The sequence below is a fragment of the Xyrauchen texanus genome, chromosome 31 (genome assembly GCF_025860055.1).
Source record: "Xyrauchen texanus isolate HMW12.3.18 chromosome 31, RBS_HiC_50CHRs, whole genome shotgun sequence".
Lineage (NCBI taxonomy): Eukaryota > Metazoa > Chordata > Actinopteri > Cypriniformes > Catostomidae > Xyrauchen > Xyrauchen texanus.
Window position 1 is genome coordinate 34,880,498 of NC_068306.1, and position 20,295 is coordinate 34,900,792.

Consider the following 20,295-nt stretch of genomic DNA (forward strand, 5'->3'; position numbering starts at 1 on the left):
GCCATAAAAACTACATTTACCAGTTCTAGCGAAGAGACGTGGACTTCTGACGTCATCAAAACATTGCATGGAATGCTGGGGGTTGAAGTTTTTCTTTCTCTATCTGTTTACGTCGTTTCTTTTCGCTTTTCTCGACGCAGCCAAAAACAGAGGGTCGGAAAGCAGCAGATTTTATGAGATACATTTGAAAAATCACTCAAAGGTATTGATCATCCATCTTCAGTCTAGCAAAGTATTTAATTCGGTGCTTTTATTGATCGCGGTCGTGTATGTTTTCTCGTTGATTTATACTAGCCTGGCTAGCACGCTAGCTACTATTTATTTACATTGTTATGCAATCTAAATCGTTATTATAATTTAATAGCTGTACTACTCCTATTTATTTAAATTTTAGAAACGTTATGCGTGTTTGCTTTGTGAAACATTCACAAAGCAAGGCATTTCAATTATATAAGTAGTAGTTTTACATTTTTATTTAAGATTTTATCTTAATATTTAAATGTAAATGGGGAAATAAATATTTTACATGCTTTTACTGGGAACTATTTCTTTTAACATTATTTTTAATCAATAAATTGAATTCAAATTTTGCCATTTTGCAGTTCACTTCAAAAGTTCTCCTGAGGGGAGACAAATAATTTTTTAGAAATAAAAATATTCCATGTATTATTCAAATTAATATGCGGTAATAAAAACATGCATAATGATAAAAACCTATTAGAAAATGTCTAATGTATTAATTGGCTTTAAAAAGCTTGTTGCACTGAATGATACTGCTGTCAGTAATGTGATATGTCATGTCAACTAGCAAATTTATGATTTTCAGTTTTAAACCTCAGATACCAAGTGCAAAATGTCGTATGTCTTCATCAACGACTCGCTTCAGACCACCGTGCCGCTGCTGCAGGCCTGTATTGATGGGGATCTGGCCCACACCAAACTCCTGCTTGAATCTGGTTTCGACCCAAACACCAGGGACTGCCGTGGACGAACTGGACTGCACCTGGCTGCTGCTCGGGGATACGTGGACATCTGCCGCCTACTGCACATATTTGGAGCTGATCTGCTGGCCACTGACTCACAGGGCAACACAGCGCTGCACATGTGTGGCCATGTAGACACCATCCAGTTCTTGGTGTCCAACGGCCTCAAGATTGACATCTGGTCAGTGTCTTTTTTTTCCCGTTGTGATGAAATCCGATGGTAATTCCATGGTACTTATATATATATATATATATATATATATATATACAATGGTACTGAATAATTGCCATATTTATTTACACTCCCTGGCAAAGAAATAAGTTGCATACTCTAATATTTGGACCGTTTTTAGCTTTGATTATGGCATGCATTCGTCATGGCATTGTTTTCGACAACCTTATGCAATGTCACAACATTTATTTCCATCCAGGGTTGCATACATTTTTGCCCGAGATCTTGTATTGATGACGGAAAGAATCGAACCATTCCGTAAAATCTTCTCCGTCACATCCCAAAGACTTTCAATGGGGTTAAGGTCAGGATTCTGTTGTGGCCAATTAATGATTAATCATGTTCCCTGAACCACTCTTTCACAATTTGAGCCTGATGAATCTTGGAATTGTCATCCTGGAATATGCCTGTGCATCAGGGAAGAAAAACTCTATTGATGTGATAATCTTGTCATTCAGTACATTCAGCTATTCAGCTGACTTCGTTTTATTATAGTCGCATAATGTTGCTGAGCCTAGACCTGACCAATTTAATCAACCCCAGATCATAACACTGCCTCCAGAGTCTTCTACAGTGGGTACTATGCCTGACTGGTGCATCGTTTTATGTGCTTCCCTTCTTCCCCTGACGCACCCACAGCATTTGAATAGGGTATATCTGGACTCATTAGACCATATGATTCCATTGCTCCACAGTCCAATCTTTATGCACCCTAACAAATTGAAGTTGTTGTGTTTTTTGATTAGCCTCACTAACAAGTGGCTTTCTTGTGGCCACACAATTGTTCTCATCGCATTGTGCATGTGGAAAGGCTCTTACTTTCACTATTAAACATAGCCATAAGTTTATACTGTTGATTTTTTACAATGTGATTTCAAGCATTTTAGTGATCCCGATCATAATCATTCAAGATTTTTTTTTACCACATTTCTTCTGCAAAGCTGACAGTTCACCATTATCCTTCCATGTTTTAATAAAGCATTGGACAGTTCTTAACCCAATTTCTGTGATTTCAGTTGTTTTCTTTGCTTGATGCGGGCCAATAATTTGCCTCCTCTGAAACACAGTAACATCTTTTCGACAACCTCGGGATGCATCTTCCGACATGGTTGTTTAAGAAATGAGAAGCTATACACTGCATCAGTAAGGGTTAAAATAATTGTTGCCAGCTGAAACAAATTAATCAACTGCAATAATGATTAAATCATAAGCTCTTAAGTATCTGCTTATTAAAATCCAAACGGCTATCTTTTTGTTTTTTCCAGGCAGTATATCATGCTTTGTATGGGGGGAGGCCACCCAAGGACGGTATCCAATGGCGTGGCAGAAGGTCTCCTGCGCGTTATGTCATTTCGTGCGCATTAAGTTTAAGTTATTTCATTCCAATTAAATAACTGTGTTATTTGTGTTATGATCCCCGTTTTATGTAATCTGACTCCAATTATAAAAGTTTCCAAGGATATATTAATGGTCCAATCTTAATTATTATTATTAAATTTGGTTTAACATTTGATCATCGTATTTAACTCTATTTTATATTGTACTCGTTCATTTGGATTCCTGTCGCTTAGAGAGTCTCGCGCCAGCCGTGTACACGGATCTCACAGTCACAAATACGACAGTATTGGTCATTAAAACAGTAATTGACTAAATACTAATTAGATGGCTGCTCATGCTTGCCCTTTTAAATAAAAGTATTTTGTTTAATTCCCTTAGATAGTAAACACTTAATTAGAGTAACATTCTTTCTACCTAGTGGTCATGACCACTAAATTTACAAAGGTAGACCAACAATACCTAAGATAAAATAGCTTTATATAATCATGCCATAGTTTCCAAAGTACACTTCACTAGAAAATATTACAATAACCAGAGGTTTAGACTACACCCTATTTAGGCTTGTTCGACAACATCATGTCCTAAACGGAAATTTCATATTGAGCCTGTACATTCTGATTACACTTGAACTAATGCCAATTTGTTAGTCTGAGCTCTAAAGTTTCAGTCGGTGTGCCCCATGCTCTACTCAGAACTGAGCTTTAGTCCGCAACTAACCTGGTTGTAGATTTGCAGAAACATGGACTTAACATATTATACTAAAGACAACAGTTTCAGAGTAAATCAGAATAAATTCAAATGTAACTATTTATTTTCCAGGTAAAATAATACATTCATCAATTCCAATTAGACAATAATAAGTCAAATTTAAACATTTATCAATAAAAATTACATACCTGGTAGAGAAAAACTACACACAGAAATTGTGTGGGATATCTGCCTACAGACTCCCGAGCTCCTATGCCATCTCTCCGTACCAAACCATTCTATTGTTATTTCAGATGTGTTTGTTTAATGTTATCCAGGATTTGGATTACAATTTAGGGAGTTGTAAGTAGACCTTTGAAACTTGTGATTGAGGAGGTTGTTTGATGTTTACAAAGAATGCACCTAATCTATATACTGCATCTGGTCCCTGTGAGAGATTTGAGAGGGGCATGTCCCTGATAGAATACAGTATTTTTATTAAGTTCTTAAATCTTACTTGTGATTTGACTTTGCTGAAAGGGAATGAGACCATTTTACCAGTTGCACTGAGACCTCTTGAATGATGCCAAACATGTATGGTCAGAAAACCTTTTACGTTACAGAACAGGATGAGTCATAATTTTTGGTGACCCTAAATTGACCTGAGGTGAGAGAGGGAGTAGATGTGAGTGAGATTTGTGTTTAATGGTCCTTGATCAGTAGCGTGTGTTGTCTCAGGTGGAAATGCTCTTCTGTGTGAGAGTTTTCTCACAGAGCCTTTTGGGTGTACACATCCTGGTGCCAGCCTTACAGTATTTACAGTACATGCTATTCCAAGGTCAAATGTTTGGACACGCCTACTCAGTCTTTATTATTAATATATTTCACTTGTTAGAATAATATTGAAATTATTATATCTATCAAATAACACAATAGGGTTGTAGAATTTAAGAAAAATACACACATTCGAATGCTAAAACTGTGCATTCGAATTTTGGATATGTGCCAAGCACTGGCGATGAAATCGCTAAAAGGCTAGATGAAGCACAGCAAAATACAGTTTAACAAAAACCAGGTGCATTGAGACGCATTAAAGTTCTTTTTAACTTGACAGGGCATCTAAAAAGCAGTGCTCCTGCACAAGACACTGAATAAACAAAAACAAAGCGAAACAAAGACGTTCGTCCAGCGTGTTTACATTGACAAACAAATGGCAAACTGGGTTGTTGCGAAAGTGTTCGGTGTGAACAGCCCCTTACAGTAAGTGGAGGTCTTTGGCCATTGCTTCTTGCTCTCTTATCAGCATTTCTCAGATTAAGCAATGGTAGTTCAAGTTGGAAATGTCTCGAGATCCTCGTGTTCTGTTCCTTTCTGTTGTGTTCGTCTCTTTGAACAGACCCTGACCAAGGATCATGAGCTGCATTACCACAGAGTTCAGCCGAATACCACTGCTATCTGGAAATAATTCTACCCTACATACAGCTGTAATGAATGAAAAACACTGTGGTATATTGCTGTTATTATGAAGTTTGAGTCTGTGGTAGTTTACATACTGTGGCACCAGTGCAAGTGTAACACCATGTTAACACAGAACTGCCTATTGAAGTTTGAGAATATGAACCGACTAAAACTTTTTTATTTTAGGCATTTTAGTTTAAAATCGAATGTTTTTTTAACAGCCAGGAATGTTCTATGCAATAAAATAACAAGGTGCTGTATGTTTATACGTATTTAATGCATCCTCTTGTGGACTAAGGAAATAATGTAAATTTAAAAAACCAGCTGACTTTAAAATTCTAATTAAATTCAAATTTAGTTTCTTTTCCCAATTGACAGAACTATAACACAAATGGCATATCATGGCATGTTTCCATTGAACAATGGTAGCTGAAGCATTTATCCAAAGTGGCTTACAGTGCACTTCTTATAGGGACAGTCTCCCCTAGGTTAAGTGTCTTGCACAAGAGCACAATGACAATAAAAACGTTTGACTGTTTTTTTGAAGTCCATGCTTCATGCAAGGCCTTTTTTTTTTTTTTCAAATTTGAGCAGTAATCACAATGGAGCAACTCCGCTGGTGCTGGCCAAGAGACGTGGAGTGAATAAGGATGCACTCCATCTGCTGGAGGGGCTGGAGGAACAGGAAGTGAAGGGCTTCAACCGCAGCTCCCATTCCAGCCTGGAAAAGATGCACATGGCTGAGAATGAGAGGTGAGTTTTAAAATATCTTATTTCAAATAACTCTAAAAATGCACCCGAAAATGAAACGTTCAAGCTGTTGGAACAAACATAATAAATTATCTTAAATGTAGTAGTGTAACATCTAGTCCTAAATGTAGTAAAGACCAAAAATATTATGTAATTTAGAACCAAAAATGTTTTATTAATTGATATTAATAGAACAAATGTATTAATTTTAGAAGAAACAGTTAATGTAAAACATTTGGCCTTAATTTAATAAAGCCCCTTAATATAAAACATTTGGTCCTAAATGTAAAAAAGCCCCTTAATGTAATAACATTTGATCATAAATACAATAAAGCCCCTAATGTAATAACATTTGGTCCTAAATGCAATAAAGCCCCTTAATGTAAAACATTTGATCCTAAATGTAATAAAGCCCCTTAATGTAATAACATTTGATCATAAATACAATAAAGCCTACTAATGTAACATTTGGTTTTAAATGTAATAAAGCCCCTTAATATAAAACATTTGGTCCTAAATATAAAAAAGCCCCTTAATGTAATAACCTTTGGTCCTAAATACAATAAGGTCATAAATGTAATAACATTTGATCCTAAATACAATAAAGCCCCTTAATGTAATAACATTTGGTCCTAAATGTAGTAAAGCCTACTAATGTAATAACATTTATATTTATGCATTTGGCAGACGCTTTTATCCAAAGCTGACTTACAGTGCACTTATTACAGGGACAATCCCCTGGAGCAACCTGGAGTTAAGTGCCTTGCTCAAGGGCCCAACAGTGGCATCTTTGTGGTGCTGGGGCTTGAACCCCGACCTACTGGTCAGTAACCCTGAGCCTCAACCACTGAGCCACCACTGCCCCACAATGTAATAACAATTGATCCTAAATGCAATAAAGCCCCTTAATGTAATAACATTTGGTCCTAAATGTAAAAAGGTCATAAATGTAATAACATTTGATCCTAAATACAATAAAGCCCCTTAATGTAATAACATTTGGTCCTAAATGTAATAAAGCCTGTTAATGTAAAAACATTTGGTCCTAAATGCAATAAAGCCCCTTAATGTAAAAACATTTGGTCCTAAATGTAATAAAGCCTGTTAATGTAAAAACATTTGGTCCTAAATGTAATAAAGCCTGTTAATGTAAAAACATTTGGTCCTAAATGCAATAAAGCCCCTTAATGTAAAAACATTTGGTCCTAAATGTAAAAAGGTCATAAATGTAATAACATTTGGTTTTAAATGTAATAAAGCCCCTTAATATAAAACATTTGGTCCTAAATGTAAAAAGACCCTTAATGTAATAACATTTGGTCCTAAATGCAATAAAGCCCCTTAATGTAATAACATTTGGTCCTAAATGTAATAAAGCCTGTTAATGTAAAAACATTTGGTCCTAAATGTAAAAAGGTCATAAATGTAATAACATTTGGTTTTAAATGTAATAAAGCCCCTTAATATAAAACATTTGGTCCTAAATGTAAAAAAGACCCTTAATGTAATAACATTTGGTCCTAAATGCAATAAAGCCCCTTAATGTAATAACATTTGGTCCTAAATGTAATAAAGCCTGTTAATGTAAAAACATTTGGTCCTAAATGTAAAAAGGTCATAAATGTAATAACATTTGGTTTTAAATGTAATAAAGCCCCTTAATATAAAACATTTGGTCCTAAATGTAAAAAGACCCTTAATGTAATAACATTTGGTCCTAAATGTAATAAAGCTGTTAATGTAAAAACATTTGGTCCTAAATGTAAAAAGGTCATAAATGTAATAACATTTGGTTTTAAATGTAATAAAGCCCCTTAATATAAAACATTTGGTCCTAAATGCAATAAAGCCCCTTAATGTAATAACATTTGGTCCTAAATGTAAAAAGGTCATAAATGTAATAAAATTTGATCCTAAATACAATAAAGCCCCTTAATGTAATAACATTTGATCATAAATACAATAAAGCCTACTAATGTAACATTTGGTTTTAAATGTAATAAAGCCCCTTAATATAAAACATTTGGTCCTAAATATAAAAAAGCCCCTTAATGTAATAACCTTTGGTCCTAAATACAATAAGGTCATAAATGTAATAACATTTGATCCTAAATACAATAAAGCCCCTTAATGTAATAACATTTGGTCCTAAATGTAGTAAAGCCTACTAATGTAATAACATTTATATTTATGCATTTGGCAGACGCTTTATCCAAAGCGACTTACAGTGCACTTATTACAGGGACAATCCCTGGAGCAACCTGGAGTTAAGTGCCTTGCTCAAGGGCCCAACAGTGGCATCTTTGTGGTGCTGGGGCTTGAACCCCGACCTACTGGTCAGTAACCCTGAGCCTCAACCACTGAGCCACCACTGCCCCACAATGTAATAACAATTGATCCTAAATGCAATAAAGCCCCTTAATGTAATAACATTTGGTCCTAAATGTAAAAGGTCATAAATGTAATAACATTTGATCCTAAATACAATAAAGCCCCTTAATGTAATAACATTTGGTCCTAAATGTAATAAAGCCTGTTAATGTAAAAACATTTGGTCCTAAATGCAATAAAGCCCCTTAATGTAAAAACATTTGGTCCTAAATGTAATAAAGCCTGTTAATGTAAAAACATTTGGTCCTAAATGTAATAAAGCCTGTTAATGTAAAAACATTTGGTCCTAAATGCAATAAAGCCCCTTAATGTAAAAACATTTGGTCCTAAATGTAAAAAGGTCATAAATGTAATAACATTTGGTTTTAAATGTAATAAAGCCCCTTAATATAAAACATTTGGTCCTAAATGTAAAAAGACCCTTAATGTAATAACATTTGGTCCTAAATGCAATAAAGCCCCTTAATGTAATAACATTTGGTCCTAAATGTAATAAAGCCTGTTAATGTAAAAACATTTGGTCCTAAATGTAAAAAGGTCATAAATGTAATAACATTTGGTTTTAAATGTAATAAAGCCCCTTAATATAAAACATTTGGTCCTAAATGTAAAAAGACCCTTAATGTAATAACATTTGGTCCTAAATGCAATAAAGCCCCTTAATGTAATAACATTTGGTCCTAAATGTAATAAAGCCTGTTAATGTAAAAACATTTGGTCCTAAATGTAAAAAGGTCATAAATGTAATAACATTTGGTTTTAAATGTAATAAAGCCCCTTAATATAAAACATTTGGTCCTAAATGTAAAAAAGACCCTTAATGTAATAACATTTGGTCCTAAATGTAATAAAGCTGTTAATGTAAAAACATTTGGTCCTAAATGTAAAAAGGTCATAAATGTAATAACATTTGGTTTTAAATGTAATAAAGCCCCTTAATATAAAACATTTGGTCCTAAATGCAATAAAGCCCCTTAATGTAATAACATTTGGTCCTAAATGTAAAAAGGTCATAAATGTAATAAAATTTGATCCTAAATACAATAAAGCCCCTTAATGTAATAACATTTGGTCCTAAATGTAATAAAGCCTGTTAATGTAAAAACATTTGGTCCTAAATGCAATAAAGCCCCTTAATGTAAAAACATTTGGTCCTAAATGTAATAAAGCCTGTTAATGTAAAAACATTTGGTCCTAAATGTAATAAAGCCTGTTAATGTAAAAACATTTGGTCCTAAATGCAATAAAGCCCCTTAATGTAAAAACATTTGGTCCTAAATGTAAAAAGGTCATAAATGTAATAACATTTGGTTTTAAATGTAATAAAGCCCCTTAATATAAAACATTTGGTCCTAAATGTAAAAAAGACCCTTAATGTAATAACATTTGGTCCTAAATGCAATAAAGCCCCTTAATGTAATAACATTTGGTCCTAAATGTAATAAAGCCTGTTAATGTAAAAACATTTGGTCCTAAATGTAAAAAGGTCATAAATGTAATAACATTTGGTTTTAAATGTAATAAAGCCCCTTAATATAAAACATTTGGTCCTAAATGTAAAAAAGACCCTTAATGTAATAACATTTGGTCCTAAATGCAATAAAGCCCCTTAATGTAATAACATTTGGTCCTAAATGTAATAAAGCCTGTTAATGTAAAAACATTTGGTCCTAAATGTAAAAAGGTCATAAATGTAATAACATTTGGTTTTAAATGTAATAAAGCCCCTTAATATAAAACATTTGGTCCTAAATGTAAAAAGACCCTTAATGTAATAACATTTGGTCCTAAATGTAATAAAGCTGTTAATGTAAAAACATTTGGTCCTAAATGTAAAAAGGTCATAAATGTAATAACATTTGGTTTTAAATGTAATAAAGCCCCTTAATATAAAACATTTGGTCCTAAATGCAATAAAGCCCCTTAATGTAATAACATTTGGTCCTAAATGTAAAAAGGTCATAAATGTAATAAAATTTGATCCTAAATACAATAAAGCCCCTTAATGTAATAACATTTGATCATAAATACAATAAAGCCTACTAATGTAACATTTGGTTTTAAATGTAATAAAGCCCCTTAATATAAAACATTTGGTCCTAAATATAAAAAAGCCCCTTAATGTAATAACCTTTGGTCCTAAATACAATAAGGTCATAAATGTAATAACATTTGATCCTAAATACAATAAAGCCCCTTAATGTAATAACATTTGGTCCTAAATGTAGTAAAGCCTACTAATGTAATAACATTTATATTTATGCATTTGGCAGACGCTTTTATCCAAAGCGACTTACAGTGCACTTATTACAGGGACAATCCCCTGGAGCAACCTGGAGTTAAGTGCCTTGCTCAAGGGCCCAACAGTGGCATCTTTGTGGTGCTGGGGCTTGAACCCCCGACCTACTGGTCAGTAACCCTGAGCCTCAACCACTGAGCCACCACTGCCCCACAATGTAATAACAATTGATCCTAAATGCAATAAAGCCCCTTAATGTAATAACATTTGGTCCTAAATGTAAAAAGGTCATAAATGTAATAACATTTGATCCTAAATACAATAAAGCCCCTTAATGTAATAACATTTGGTCCTAAATGTAATAAAGCCTGTTAATGTAAAAACATTTGGTCCTAAATGCAATAAAGCCCCTTAATGTAAAAACATTTGGTCCTAAATGTAATAAAGCCTGTTAATGTAAAAACATTTGGTCCTAAATGTAATAAAGCCTGTTAATGTAAAAACATTTGGTCCTAAATGCAATAAAGCCCCTTAATGTAAAAACATTTGGTCCTAAATGTAAAAAGGTCATAAATGTAATAACATTTGGTTTTAAATGTAATAAAGCCCCTTAATATAAAAACATTTGGTCCTAAATGTAAAAAGACCCTTAATGTAATAACATTTGGTCCTAAATGCAATAAAGCCCCTTAATGTAATAACATTTGGTCCTAAATGTAATAAAGCCTGTTAATGTAAAAACATTTGGTCCTAAATGTAAAAAGGTCATAAATGTAATAACATTTGGTTTTAAATGTAATAAAGCCCCTTAATATAAAACATTTGGTCCTAAATGTAAAAAGACCCTTAATGTAATAACATTTGGTCCTAAATGCAATAAAGCCCCTTAATGTAATAACATTTGGTCCTAAATGTAATAAAGCCTGTTAATGTAAAAACATTTGGTCCTAAATGTAAAAAGGTCATAAATGTAATAACATTTGGTTTTAAATGTAATAAAGCCCCTTAATATAAAACATTTGGTCCTAAATGTAAAAAAGACCCTTAATGTAATAACATTTGGTCCTAAATGTAATAAAGCTGTTAATGTAAAAACATTTGGTCCTAAATGTAAAAAGGTCATAAATGTAATAACATTTGGTTTTAAATGTAATAAAGCCCCTTAATATAAAACATTTGGTCCTAAATGCAATAAAGCCCCTTAATGTAATAACATTTGGTCCTAAATGTAAAAAGGTCATAAATGTAATAAAATTTGATCCTAAATACAATAAAGCCCCTAATGTAATAACATTTACATTTATGCATTTGGCAGACGCTTTTATCCAAATGGACTTACAGTGCACTTATTACAGGGACAATCCCCCCGGAGCAACCTGGAGTTAAGTGCCTTGCTCAAGGGCCCAACAGTGGCATCTTTGTGGTGCTGGGGCTTGAACCCCCGACCTACTGGTCAGTAACCCTGAGCCTCAACCACTGAGCCACCACTGCCCCACATTTGATCCTAAATGCAATAAAGCCCCTTAATGTAATTGGTCCTAAATGTAATAAAGCCCCTTAATGTAATAACAATTGATCCTAAATGCAATAAAGCCCCTTAATGTAATTGGTCCTAAATGTAATAAAGCCCCTAAATGCAATAAAGCCCTTAATGTAAAACATTCGGTCCTAAATGCAATAAAGCCCCTTAATGTAAAACCATTTGGTTTTAAATGTAATGAAGCCCATTAATGTAATAACATTTTATCCTAAATGCAATAAAGCCCCTTAATGTAAAAACATTTGGTCCTAAATGTAATAAAGCCCCTTAATGTAAAACATATGGTCCTAAATATAAAAAGGTCATAAATGTAATAACTTTTGCTCCTAAATGTGATGATCATAAATGAAAGGTCATACATTTAATAACTTTTGCTCCTAAATGTGATGGTCATAAATGTAATAAAGGTCATAAATGTACAACCAAAAATGTTTAGCGCATTTAATATATTTAGAACCAACCATTATTTCATTAAGTGTGTTTATTACATCTACGGTCAAAAATGTAATAACATTTGGAGCTAAATGTAATGAAGATCTTAAATGTGATTAAATTTGGTTCAGATTGTAATAAAGGTCCTAATTGTAATAACTTTTGTTCCTAAATGTGATGAATTTCATAAATGTAATGAAATTTAGGACCTATAATACATTTTGGTTCTAAATGTAATAAATGCCCTAAATGCCCTAAATGTTATACCATGTAGTTCTAAATGTAATGAAGTTCATATATGTAATAACATTACATTAATCCTAAATTATATTTAGGACCAAAAGTATTTGCATTTAGGACCAAATTGTATTACATTTAGAGCCTTTATTACATTTAGGACCATTTAATCTGGCGTAAAAGCTGTGTCAAGTAAAATATGCAGATCACGGTGGGTCCGCTGTGGTGACCTGTAATGGGAGCTGCCAAAAGAAGATTACATTTAGGACCATTTATCAAATTTTCCTCCTCAACAAAGATCTGCAGATTTCTGCAGAAGCGGACTGCCTGTCATTCATAAAATCTGACACATCCCCTGCAGATTGTTAATGTGATTATGCTTTCAGCTACCATTAAGAGTGTACAGTAGTACTCTTACTTTGCACAGTAAGTAGTAGGCTAGTATTCCATTATAAGCATATATAAGCATTGTCTGTGATTCATTGTAAGAGGTTGATGGTAAAATCTTTGGAATAAATAGTCTTTCAAGATACTTTGAATTTATTTAAATTGTGAAAGTGTCATAACTCATTACGTGCTGTTATTATCTGATGCAGTGCCATGGAGAGCCATTCTCTTCTCAATCCACACTTTCATCACAGTGATGGTGTGCTGTCCAGCTTCCGAACGACTTGGCAGGAGTTTGTAGAAGATCTTGGTTTTTGGAGAGTTCTCCTACTGCTCCTTGTCATTGCTCTGCTCTCGCTGGGCATTGCGTATTATGTCAGTGGAGTCTTACCTTTTGCATCTAACCAGCTGGAACTTGTGCACTAAGGCTTTTTACAGACATACTCCATCATTGTGAAAACACATTAGAAACAATTTTGATCTGGACTTTTTTAAATCTTTCATTAGCTGATGATTCTTTCTACAGTTGATTATGGTTATGTAACTGATAACCATGCCTCACTCAGTTGAGACCATAAATTCTTTGACTAAATTTCAATAGCCTTTTTGTGTATATTAATGTAAATAGACTTTTCATGTGATGCAAAATTGTACTTTCTATTTTCATCTTGCTTGTTTGAATAAAAAACAATTTCATGTGATTTGTATTCTGCATATTCATGTTATTGTTTGTGTAACAGTCCGGCTTGCCACCTTCTCAAATTATTTCTCTGTTTTTATTGCACAGTTCTGAGAACACTACTCTCATAGTTTCATTTATTGGATTGACATTAAAGTGGCCGCAAAAACTGTAATGGTATTTTGTATTGAGTTTGTTTCCCCTTTTTTTATTTTTTGTTTTATTGTTAAACCTTAAACTTGACAATAATTCAATAATGCTATACATGGGAGTCTTTTAATATATTTACATAATGCTTAGACTTCCCCCTGGCTGTATGTTTCTCTCTCAATATTGTTGTCTTTCTGACTGTACATTGATTTGGTTTGTAGTTTCATTAATTAAAAAAAAAAAATTCAAGAGCAAAAAGTGCAAGATAAAAAAATTCTGTGCATGTTGAGCGCATTACTGCGGAGACATGGCACGTGTGGAGGCTTCACACTATTTTCTGTGGCATCCATGCACAACTCGCCACGTGTCCCACAGAGAGCGAGAACCACATCATATTGATCACGAGGAGGTTGCCCCATATGACTGTACCCTCCCTAGCAACCGGGACAATTTTGGCTGCTTAGGAGACCTGGCTGGAGTCACTCAGCACTCCCTGGATAGATTTGAACTCACGACTCCAGTGGTGGTAATCAGCGTCAATACTCGCTGAGATACCCAGGCACCCCGTCCCCCCGTGCATGAGTTTTAACTGAAGAATTAATGTAAGTGTAACCGAGCGTTCACGTGGAGTTCGCCTAGATACTTAGAAATAAGAAAATAACAAACGACTGCAGACAGAGTTTTAATCCGTGCTTTTCTCTTTATTAGCTTACACACCAGTAGTCGAACAAACTGAACAACCAGCCTCTGTGCGCATGCACACTCACCATTTACGGCAAGCCCCGAGGGGATAATGTACTGCACACACACATATATACCATAGAGTGTAAAGGCACTCAATGTAACAACAATTAACTAAAATCCAAAATTAAGTCTGTTACATATGTCCCCCCTACCAGAATAAACGTCCTCGTTTACATTCAAGAGCAATCAACTTGCTAAACATACATAAACACACAACCGTATAAAGTGAAACAGCAAGCTTAGTACTTTTTTTTTAAACAAACTTCAAACAGCCCTTTGAATAGAACAAACGTTAACAGGAGTCACAGTTACCTTAATACACAACAAAGTCATTCAAATGGCCAGGAGGTTTTAGAATCCTCCCTGTCCTGCTCATGTTTGGTTCTAACCCCTTCCATGAATGCAGTTTTCCAGGTGCAACACTCAGATCTTTCTGAGGAGAAATGCACCCCTCTCCTCCAGGTATATCTGACTCGAAGGAGGTGGATGTTGGCAGAGAGTCAGAAACATCGGACAATGTCTGGTTCTGTGACACGGGAGAAACAGGCAATGTATAAGGCCGCACCCTATTATAATGCACTACCTGTGCCCTTTCATCAGAGTCCAAAGGATTGACAATTCGATAAGTCAGTCCCCGTTCTCCACACGAATCCATGACTTGTACAATTTTGTAAGGTCCTTTCCAATGGGGTGCCAGTTTCATGCGGCTCTCCACTGGGTTGTTCAGCCACACCATGGCACCAACGACATAAGGCTGGTGACGCACTCCTTCATCGTGGTACATTTTTTGACGGTCATGAGCCGCCTCACTGTGCATGCGTGCACTGCTAAAGGCAGAGTTCAGTTTTGTCAGAAGTGATGAAACAAATTCAGCATGGGAACCTGTCATCCCTGAGTCCAGAGCACGGGCGGGTAACAGTACATCAACGGGGACCCGTGCTTCCCGTCCGTGGGTCAGAAAGTATGGTGTGAAATGAGTGCTAGAGTGAGGCGATGTGTTGTAAGCAAAAGCCACTTGCTTCACATAATCATCCCATTCCCCACCATAAGTTAGCAGCGTCTTAGTCAATTGATCAATCAGAGTCCTATTAAAGCGCTCGACCATACCATCCGACAGTGGGTGGTAGGGAGTGGTACGTGTCTTTTTAATGTTCAGCAGAAGGCAAAGGCTCTGAATCACCTCTGCCTCAAACTGACGACCTTGGTCTGAATGTAAAGTCTCAGGAATGCCATGAATCAATACATAGTCCTCAAACAGGCAATGCGCCACCGTCAGAGCAGTTTGATTAGGTAACGCATACACATTGGCAAATTTTGTAAAGTAGTCCTCAATGACTAGCACATACCGATTTCCTTTTGTTGTCGTAGGCAGCTCCAAAATGTCCATAGCGACTCTCTCAAATGGCCGAACCGTCTGAGACCCACCCATAGGTGCTCGGTGGACTGGAACAGGACCTCGACGAGTCTGACATGCCCTGCACTGCTCACACCATGCTTTGATGTCTCTGTACATGGAAGGCCAGTAACAGAATTGTCTCGCCCGTTCCCACACCCGCTCAGAGGAGAAATGGGCAGAGGCTGGGGCCCCATGTAGTTGCAAAAGAATGTCCGAAATCATAACAGAGGGAACAACCATTTGGACTATAGGGTCACATGTGAGAGAACAGATTATAGAGCGGCACAACAGTCCATCAATAATTGAGAGACGATTAAACTCAGTCCAAAACTTTCTTAAACATTGAGAGGCTCCTCTTAATTGTCTTCTGGACGGCCTTTGTGATTGCTCAATCCAGCTAACAACAGTTTTAATATCAGGATCAGCCTGCTGCATAGCCCTAACATCAGATGTATCATGCGATAAAGCCTTCAGAGAAAACATAGTTTCTAGATTGTCTGGTAAGTTTGCAGCAGTTATTTCCCCTGCAAAATCAGCAACCTCAGAGGAACATGGAATGTCAGTACTTGGTTGATTTGAGCTCACCACATTCACTCCCAATACCTCTTTAACACCAGACTCCACCTCACTCAGGTCAGGTGATACAGGACGACGAGACAGTGCATCCGCGTTCATGTGCTGACGTCCATCTTTATGCACAATGATCCAATTCAGCGGATCGAGCTCCATAATCCACCTTCCTCTCCTTCCTGTTGGGTCGTCCTCAATAGACATACGCCGAAGCGCCAATAACGGTCGATGGTCGGTGATAATGGTAAATGAAGTAAGTCCAATGTAATGTCTGAACTCTCTTACTGCCCACACAATTGCCCACAGCTCACGATCAAAGGTGGACCAACGCCTCTGTGTGGAGTTCAATGCCCTGCTGGCATAAGCAACCACATGTTCAAGTCCATCTCTATCCTGAGCAAGCACCGCACCGACAGCCAAGTTAGAGGCGTCAGTATGGATTTTAAAAGGCACGTTGAAGTCAGGCAATATCACTATTGGATCAGATGACAACACTCCTTTCAGAAAGTTGAATGACTTCTCACATTCAGCAGTCCACACAAAAGCCACATTCTTTCCAACAAGCTGGTTCAATGGAGCAGCATAATTTGAAAAGTCTTTGACAAATCGTCTATAATAAGAACATAGTCCCACAAATGCCCTGACCTCTGAGGGAGACCGGGGAACTGGCCAGTTTTTAACTTTCTCCGTGTTCCTGGGATCAGGCTGAAGGCCCTTTTGAGAAATTACATGGCCCAGAAAGACTACATGATCTCTGGCAAGGTGACATTTTTCGGGTTCAGTCTCAAACCTGCCGATTGGATTCTCGAAAACACTTCCTGCAGGCTAGACAGATGTTCATCGAATGTTTTGTTGAAAATCAAAATATCATCAAGATATACCATGCAGATATGCCACGGGAGTCCTCTGAGGACCAGTTCCATTAAACGTTGAAATGTGGCGGGGAGTTTGAGAGGCCCATTGGCATGGATCGCCACTGATAGAGCCCCTGTCCAGTCGTAAATGCCGTTTTCCTCTGTCCTCTTCAGCAACTTCTACCTGCCAGTAGCCGTTAGAAAAATCTAATGTGCTAAACCACGCAGTGCCTGCCAATGCATCCAATGTATCATCCACACGGGGCAGAGGGTGCGAATCTTTTACAGTCACACTGTTCAAGCGTCTGTAGTCAATACAGAAACGCCAGGCGCCACATTTCTTCTTCACCAAAACGACTGGTGACGCCCAAGGGCTGCAGCTCTCCTCAATGACCCCATCTGCTAGTAGACTGGCTACTTGTCTCTCTATCTCAGCACGCTTTTCGGGACACACACGATATGCCCGCTGTTTGATAGGTGTCTGTTCACCAGTTCTGATGTAATGTTTCACTAGTTTACATTTACCCTCATTCTGCATGGAGGAACTGAAGATGTCATTGTATTCCAACAGCAATGCTGAGAGTGCAGCTCTCTCGGACTCTGAAATAGGCTGACTCATCTAGCAATACAGAAGGTGCTACTCCAGAAGCAGTTGCTGCCGCTATATTAACTGGAGCATGAACTAACTGAACGTCCGAGTCATCAACTGAATAAAACTCACCCAGGTGCATACCTTCTTTTAACGATATGTCCTGTCCGGTAGGATTCAAAATCCGAGCTTTAGTCAGTCCATTGTGAACAGTGGTTACTGTGTGAGCCACCACTAGACTAGAAGAATCTGCCACATTGGGTTCCAAATAGCCAACAAAGTCACTTGACAAATGAGCCACATTAGGTGGACCCACTTTAACTGGTACAACTGACTCGCAGAGGGGCGGTAAGTATATTGTGGTGGCCAGAGACACGTTGCAGCACCTAGGAACAAAGTCTTTTCCTGTAAGAAGAGGGATAGAGATGTCCCACAGTTGTAACTTCGCCCGGCTAAGGTCTAGTAAGGCATGATTTCTCAACAGAAAGTCCCACCCCAACAAAACAGGCTGTGTTGTTTCTCTCACCACATGAAATACATGCTGCCATGACTCTGTTCCGAGCTGGAATGTTATGGTGATGGTGCCCAATGTATCTAGCATCTGTCCATTCACGGCACGGGCTGCCACATAGTCCTTTTTCAGTGGGCGATTACGAAGTGCTGGAATAGACATGCGGAGATCTGCACAAATGATAGACACACTGGAACCAGAGTCCACTAACATTTGAACCTCCACACCTTCAATCACTCCTCTCACATATGACACAAGCTGTTCCTTGTCAGTGTTCGTGTTCTCATTAATGTCTTTTAAAATTGAATTACTGTCATTAGTGTCATCCCTTTGAGGGCCCACAGGCAATACAGCTGATGTTTGGGCCGCGACATCAGCTACAGTTCGCTTCCCGGCCCATTGCGTCGTTCCCCTGCACCAGGAGACATGAAACGCACTCCACGCTTCCTAGAGTCCTCCTCATAGCTGTTCCATCTCGCGAGGACCAGGGCTGGGGCTGCGTCTCGTAGAAAATTGAGTAGAGTATGAGTCTTTATAACCACAAAAATCAGTACCTGACTTATGCTCATCATTGTGTTGGAAAAATTCCCTCTCAGGTGAACGGCCCCTCCGTGCACTGCCAAAGACACGTGACTGGCATCCACGGCCCCCACAGCTGCACTGGCACATTCCACTAGACTGAGGGCGGCTTCCGCTCCACTCATCCATTGCTTTAGGACTCACTTTTGCTTTCAGTACTTGGTTCTCATCACCCAAACGTCTCAGTGCCATTCTCATATCCCTCATTTCTTCAGCCAATCTATCCACTGCTCTGTGCAGTCCAACATTGTCCATTCCAGAGTGAACAGCAGCCACTGCCCCTCCATCACTATGACCGTGAGCAGCATTAACAGCCATGTAATCAGTCTTTATCACATCTCTAGCATTCTCACACCGACCTGCAATTATCACAGCCTCCTCTAAATCTGTTGCTCCTTGTTCAAGGCATTTTGTTCTAAGCACAGGATCCAGACCAGCCACGAAACGGCGAAACTTTTCTTCCTGTTGAGCCTTATCACCATATTCAGGAAAAGCTTCGTCGACCAACCTGCTGATTTCAGCCGCATACACCTCCAAACTTTCCCGCGGCGCACGAGGGCGGGCCGATAGGCTAGCTCTGAAACGATCCATAAACTGTCTTTGCCCGAATGCTTCCTTGAGTCTTTCTTTCATAGCTGTGTAATCCGCCTGAACATTATCAGGAAAACTGTCCCACAGAAGAAATGCTGCGTTGCTCAAACGTGTCGGTAGAATTCTTGCCAGCTCGTAATTGTAGGAAGCAGCGCCGTCACTCTCTGTAAGCGCCCTGACCGCGACCTCGAACTGACGCGCCCAGCATAAAAAACTCTGCTTTTCATCACCTGAGAACGGCGGCGGTAGCTCAATTCTCACGTGTCTGTTGCTCTTGTCACGTTCCCGTCTCGGATGGAAGTCATACTCGTCCTTACACCACATGACGACCGCCAAGCGATGAACTCGCGTGCGCTAACTATCTACAACTTGTAATACTAAGCTAATTAGTTAAACACCCGCCGCAACACTGTACCGCGCAAACACAAATAAACCAAAACCGCTGCCACCAATGTAACCGAGCGTTCACGTGGAGTTCGCCTAGATACTTAGAAATAAGAAAATAACAAACGACTGCAGACAGAGTTTTAATCCGTGCTTTTCTCTTTATTAGCTTACACACCAGTAGTCGAACAAACTGAACAACCAGCCTCTGTGCGCATGCACACTCACCATTTACGGCAAGCCCCGAGGGGATAATGTACTGCACACACACATATATACCATAGAGTGTAAAGGCACTCAATGTAACAACAATTAACTAAAATCCAAAATTAAGTCTGTTACATAAGTGCTTTTATAAAATTATAAGCTTCACATTTCTGTCTTTAAACCCTCCAAAAATTTTCACCATTCACCTACATTGTAAGTGCCTCACTGGAACCTACATTTTTGCTTTTTTGAAGAAAAGGAGGGACGAGCCGAAATTAAAATTTGTGGTAATCAACATCATGCCACAAATGCTGTTGCTTAAAATGAACTTGTATTGAGCTCTGTATATTTTTAAAGAAATTAGTCA

General features: G+C 37.6%; 1 protein-coding gene and 1 long non-coding RNA gene across 5 annotated transcripts; both read left to right on the forward strand.

The window, feature by feature from the left end:
- Nucleotides 1-83: 83 nt before the first annotated feature.
- On the forward strand, nt 84-13,538 carry LOC127624786 (ankyrin repeat domain-containing protein 46-like). Of its 2 annotated transcripts, none has more exons than XM_052099666.1 (4): nt 84-202; nt 840-1,164; nt 5,293-5,451; nt 12,884-13,538. In XM_052099666.1, exons 2-4 carry the CDS (start codon nt 854-856, stop codon nt 13,098-13,100), a joined length of 687 nt encoding a protein of 228 aa, XP_051955626.1. In that variant the 5' UTR covers nt 84-202; nt 840-853; the 3' UTR covers nt 13,101-13,538. The 2 variants fall into 2 exon arrangements, with proteins under 2 accessions (XP_051955626.1, XP_051955628.1); XM_052099668.1 differs by having other exon boundaries at nt 88-202; nt 827-1,164.
- LOC127624789 (uncharacterized) lies at nt 6,267-12,867 on the forward strand. Of its 3 annotated transcripts, none has more exons than XR_007968222.1 (4): nt 6,267-6,667; nt 8,574-9,523; nt 9,680-10,644; nt 11,040-12,867. It is a non-coding gene; the product is annotated as an uncharacterized LOC127624789 (long non-coding RNA). The 3 variants fall into 3 exon arrangements; XR_007968223.1 differs by lacking the exon at nt 6,267-6,667 and adding an exon at nt 7,924-8,179; XR_007968221.1 differs by lacking the exon at nt 6,267-6,667 and having other exon boundaries at nt 8,473-9,523.
- Nucleotides 13,539-20,295: the final 6,757 nt, after the last annotated feature.

What these genes read in the sequence shown, in the direction of transcription:
- LOC127624786 (XM_052099666.1), top strand. Translation starts at nt 854, where the DNA reads ATGTCGTATGTCTTCATCAACGACTCGCTTCAGACCACCGTGCCGCTG. An exon ending in GGCCTCAAGATTGACATCTG is followed by an intron (nt 1,165 to 5,292) that starts GTCAGTGTCTTT and finishes AAATTTGAGCAG; the next exon opens with TAATCACAATGGAGCAACTC. An exon ending in CACATGGCTGAGAATGAGAG is followed by an intron (nt 5,452 to 12,883) that starts GTGAGTTTTAAA and finishes TATCTGATGCAG; the next exon opens with TGCCATGGAGAGCCATTCTC.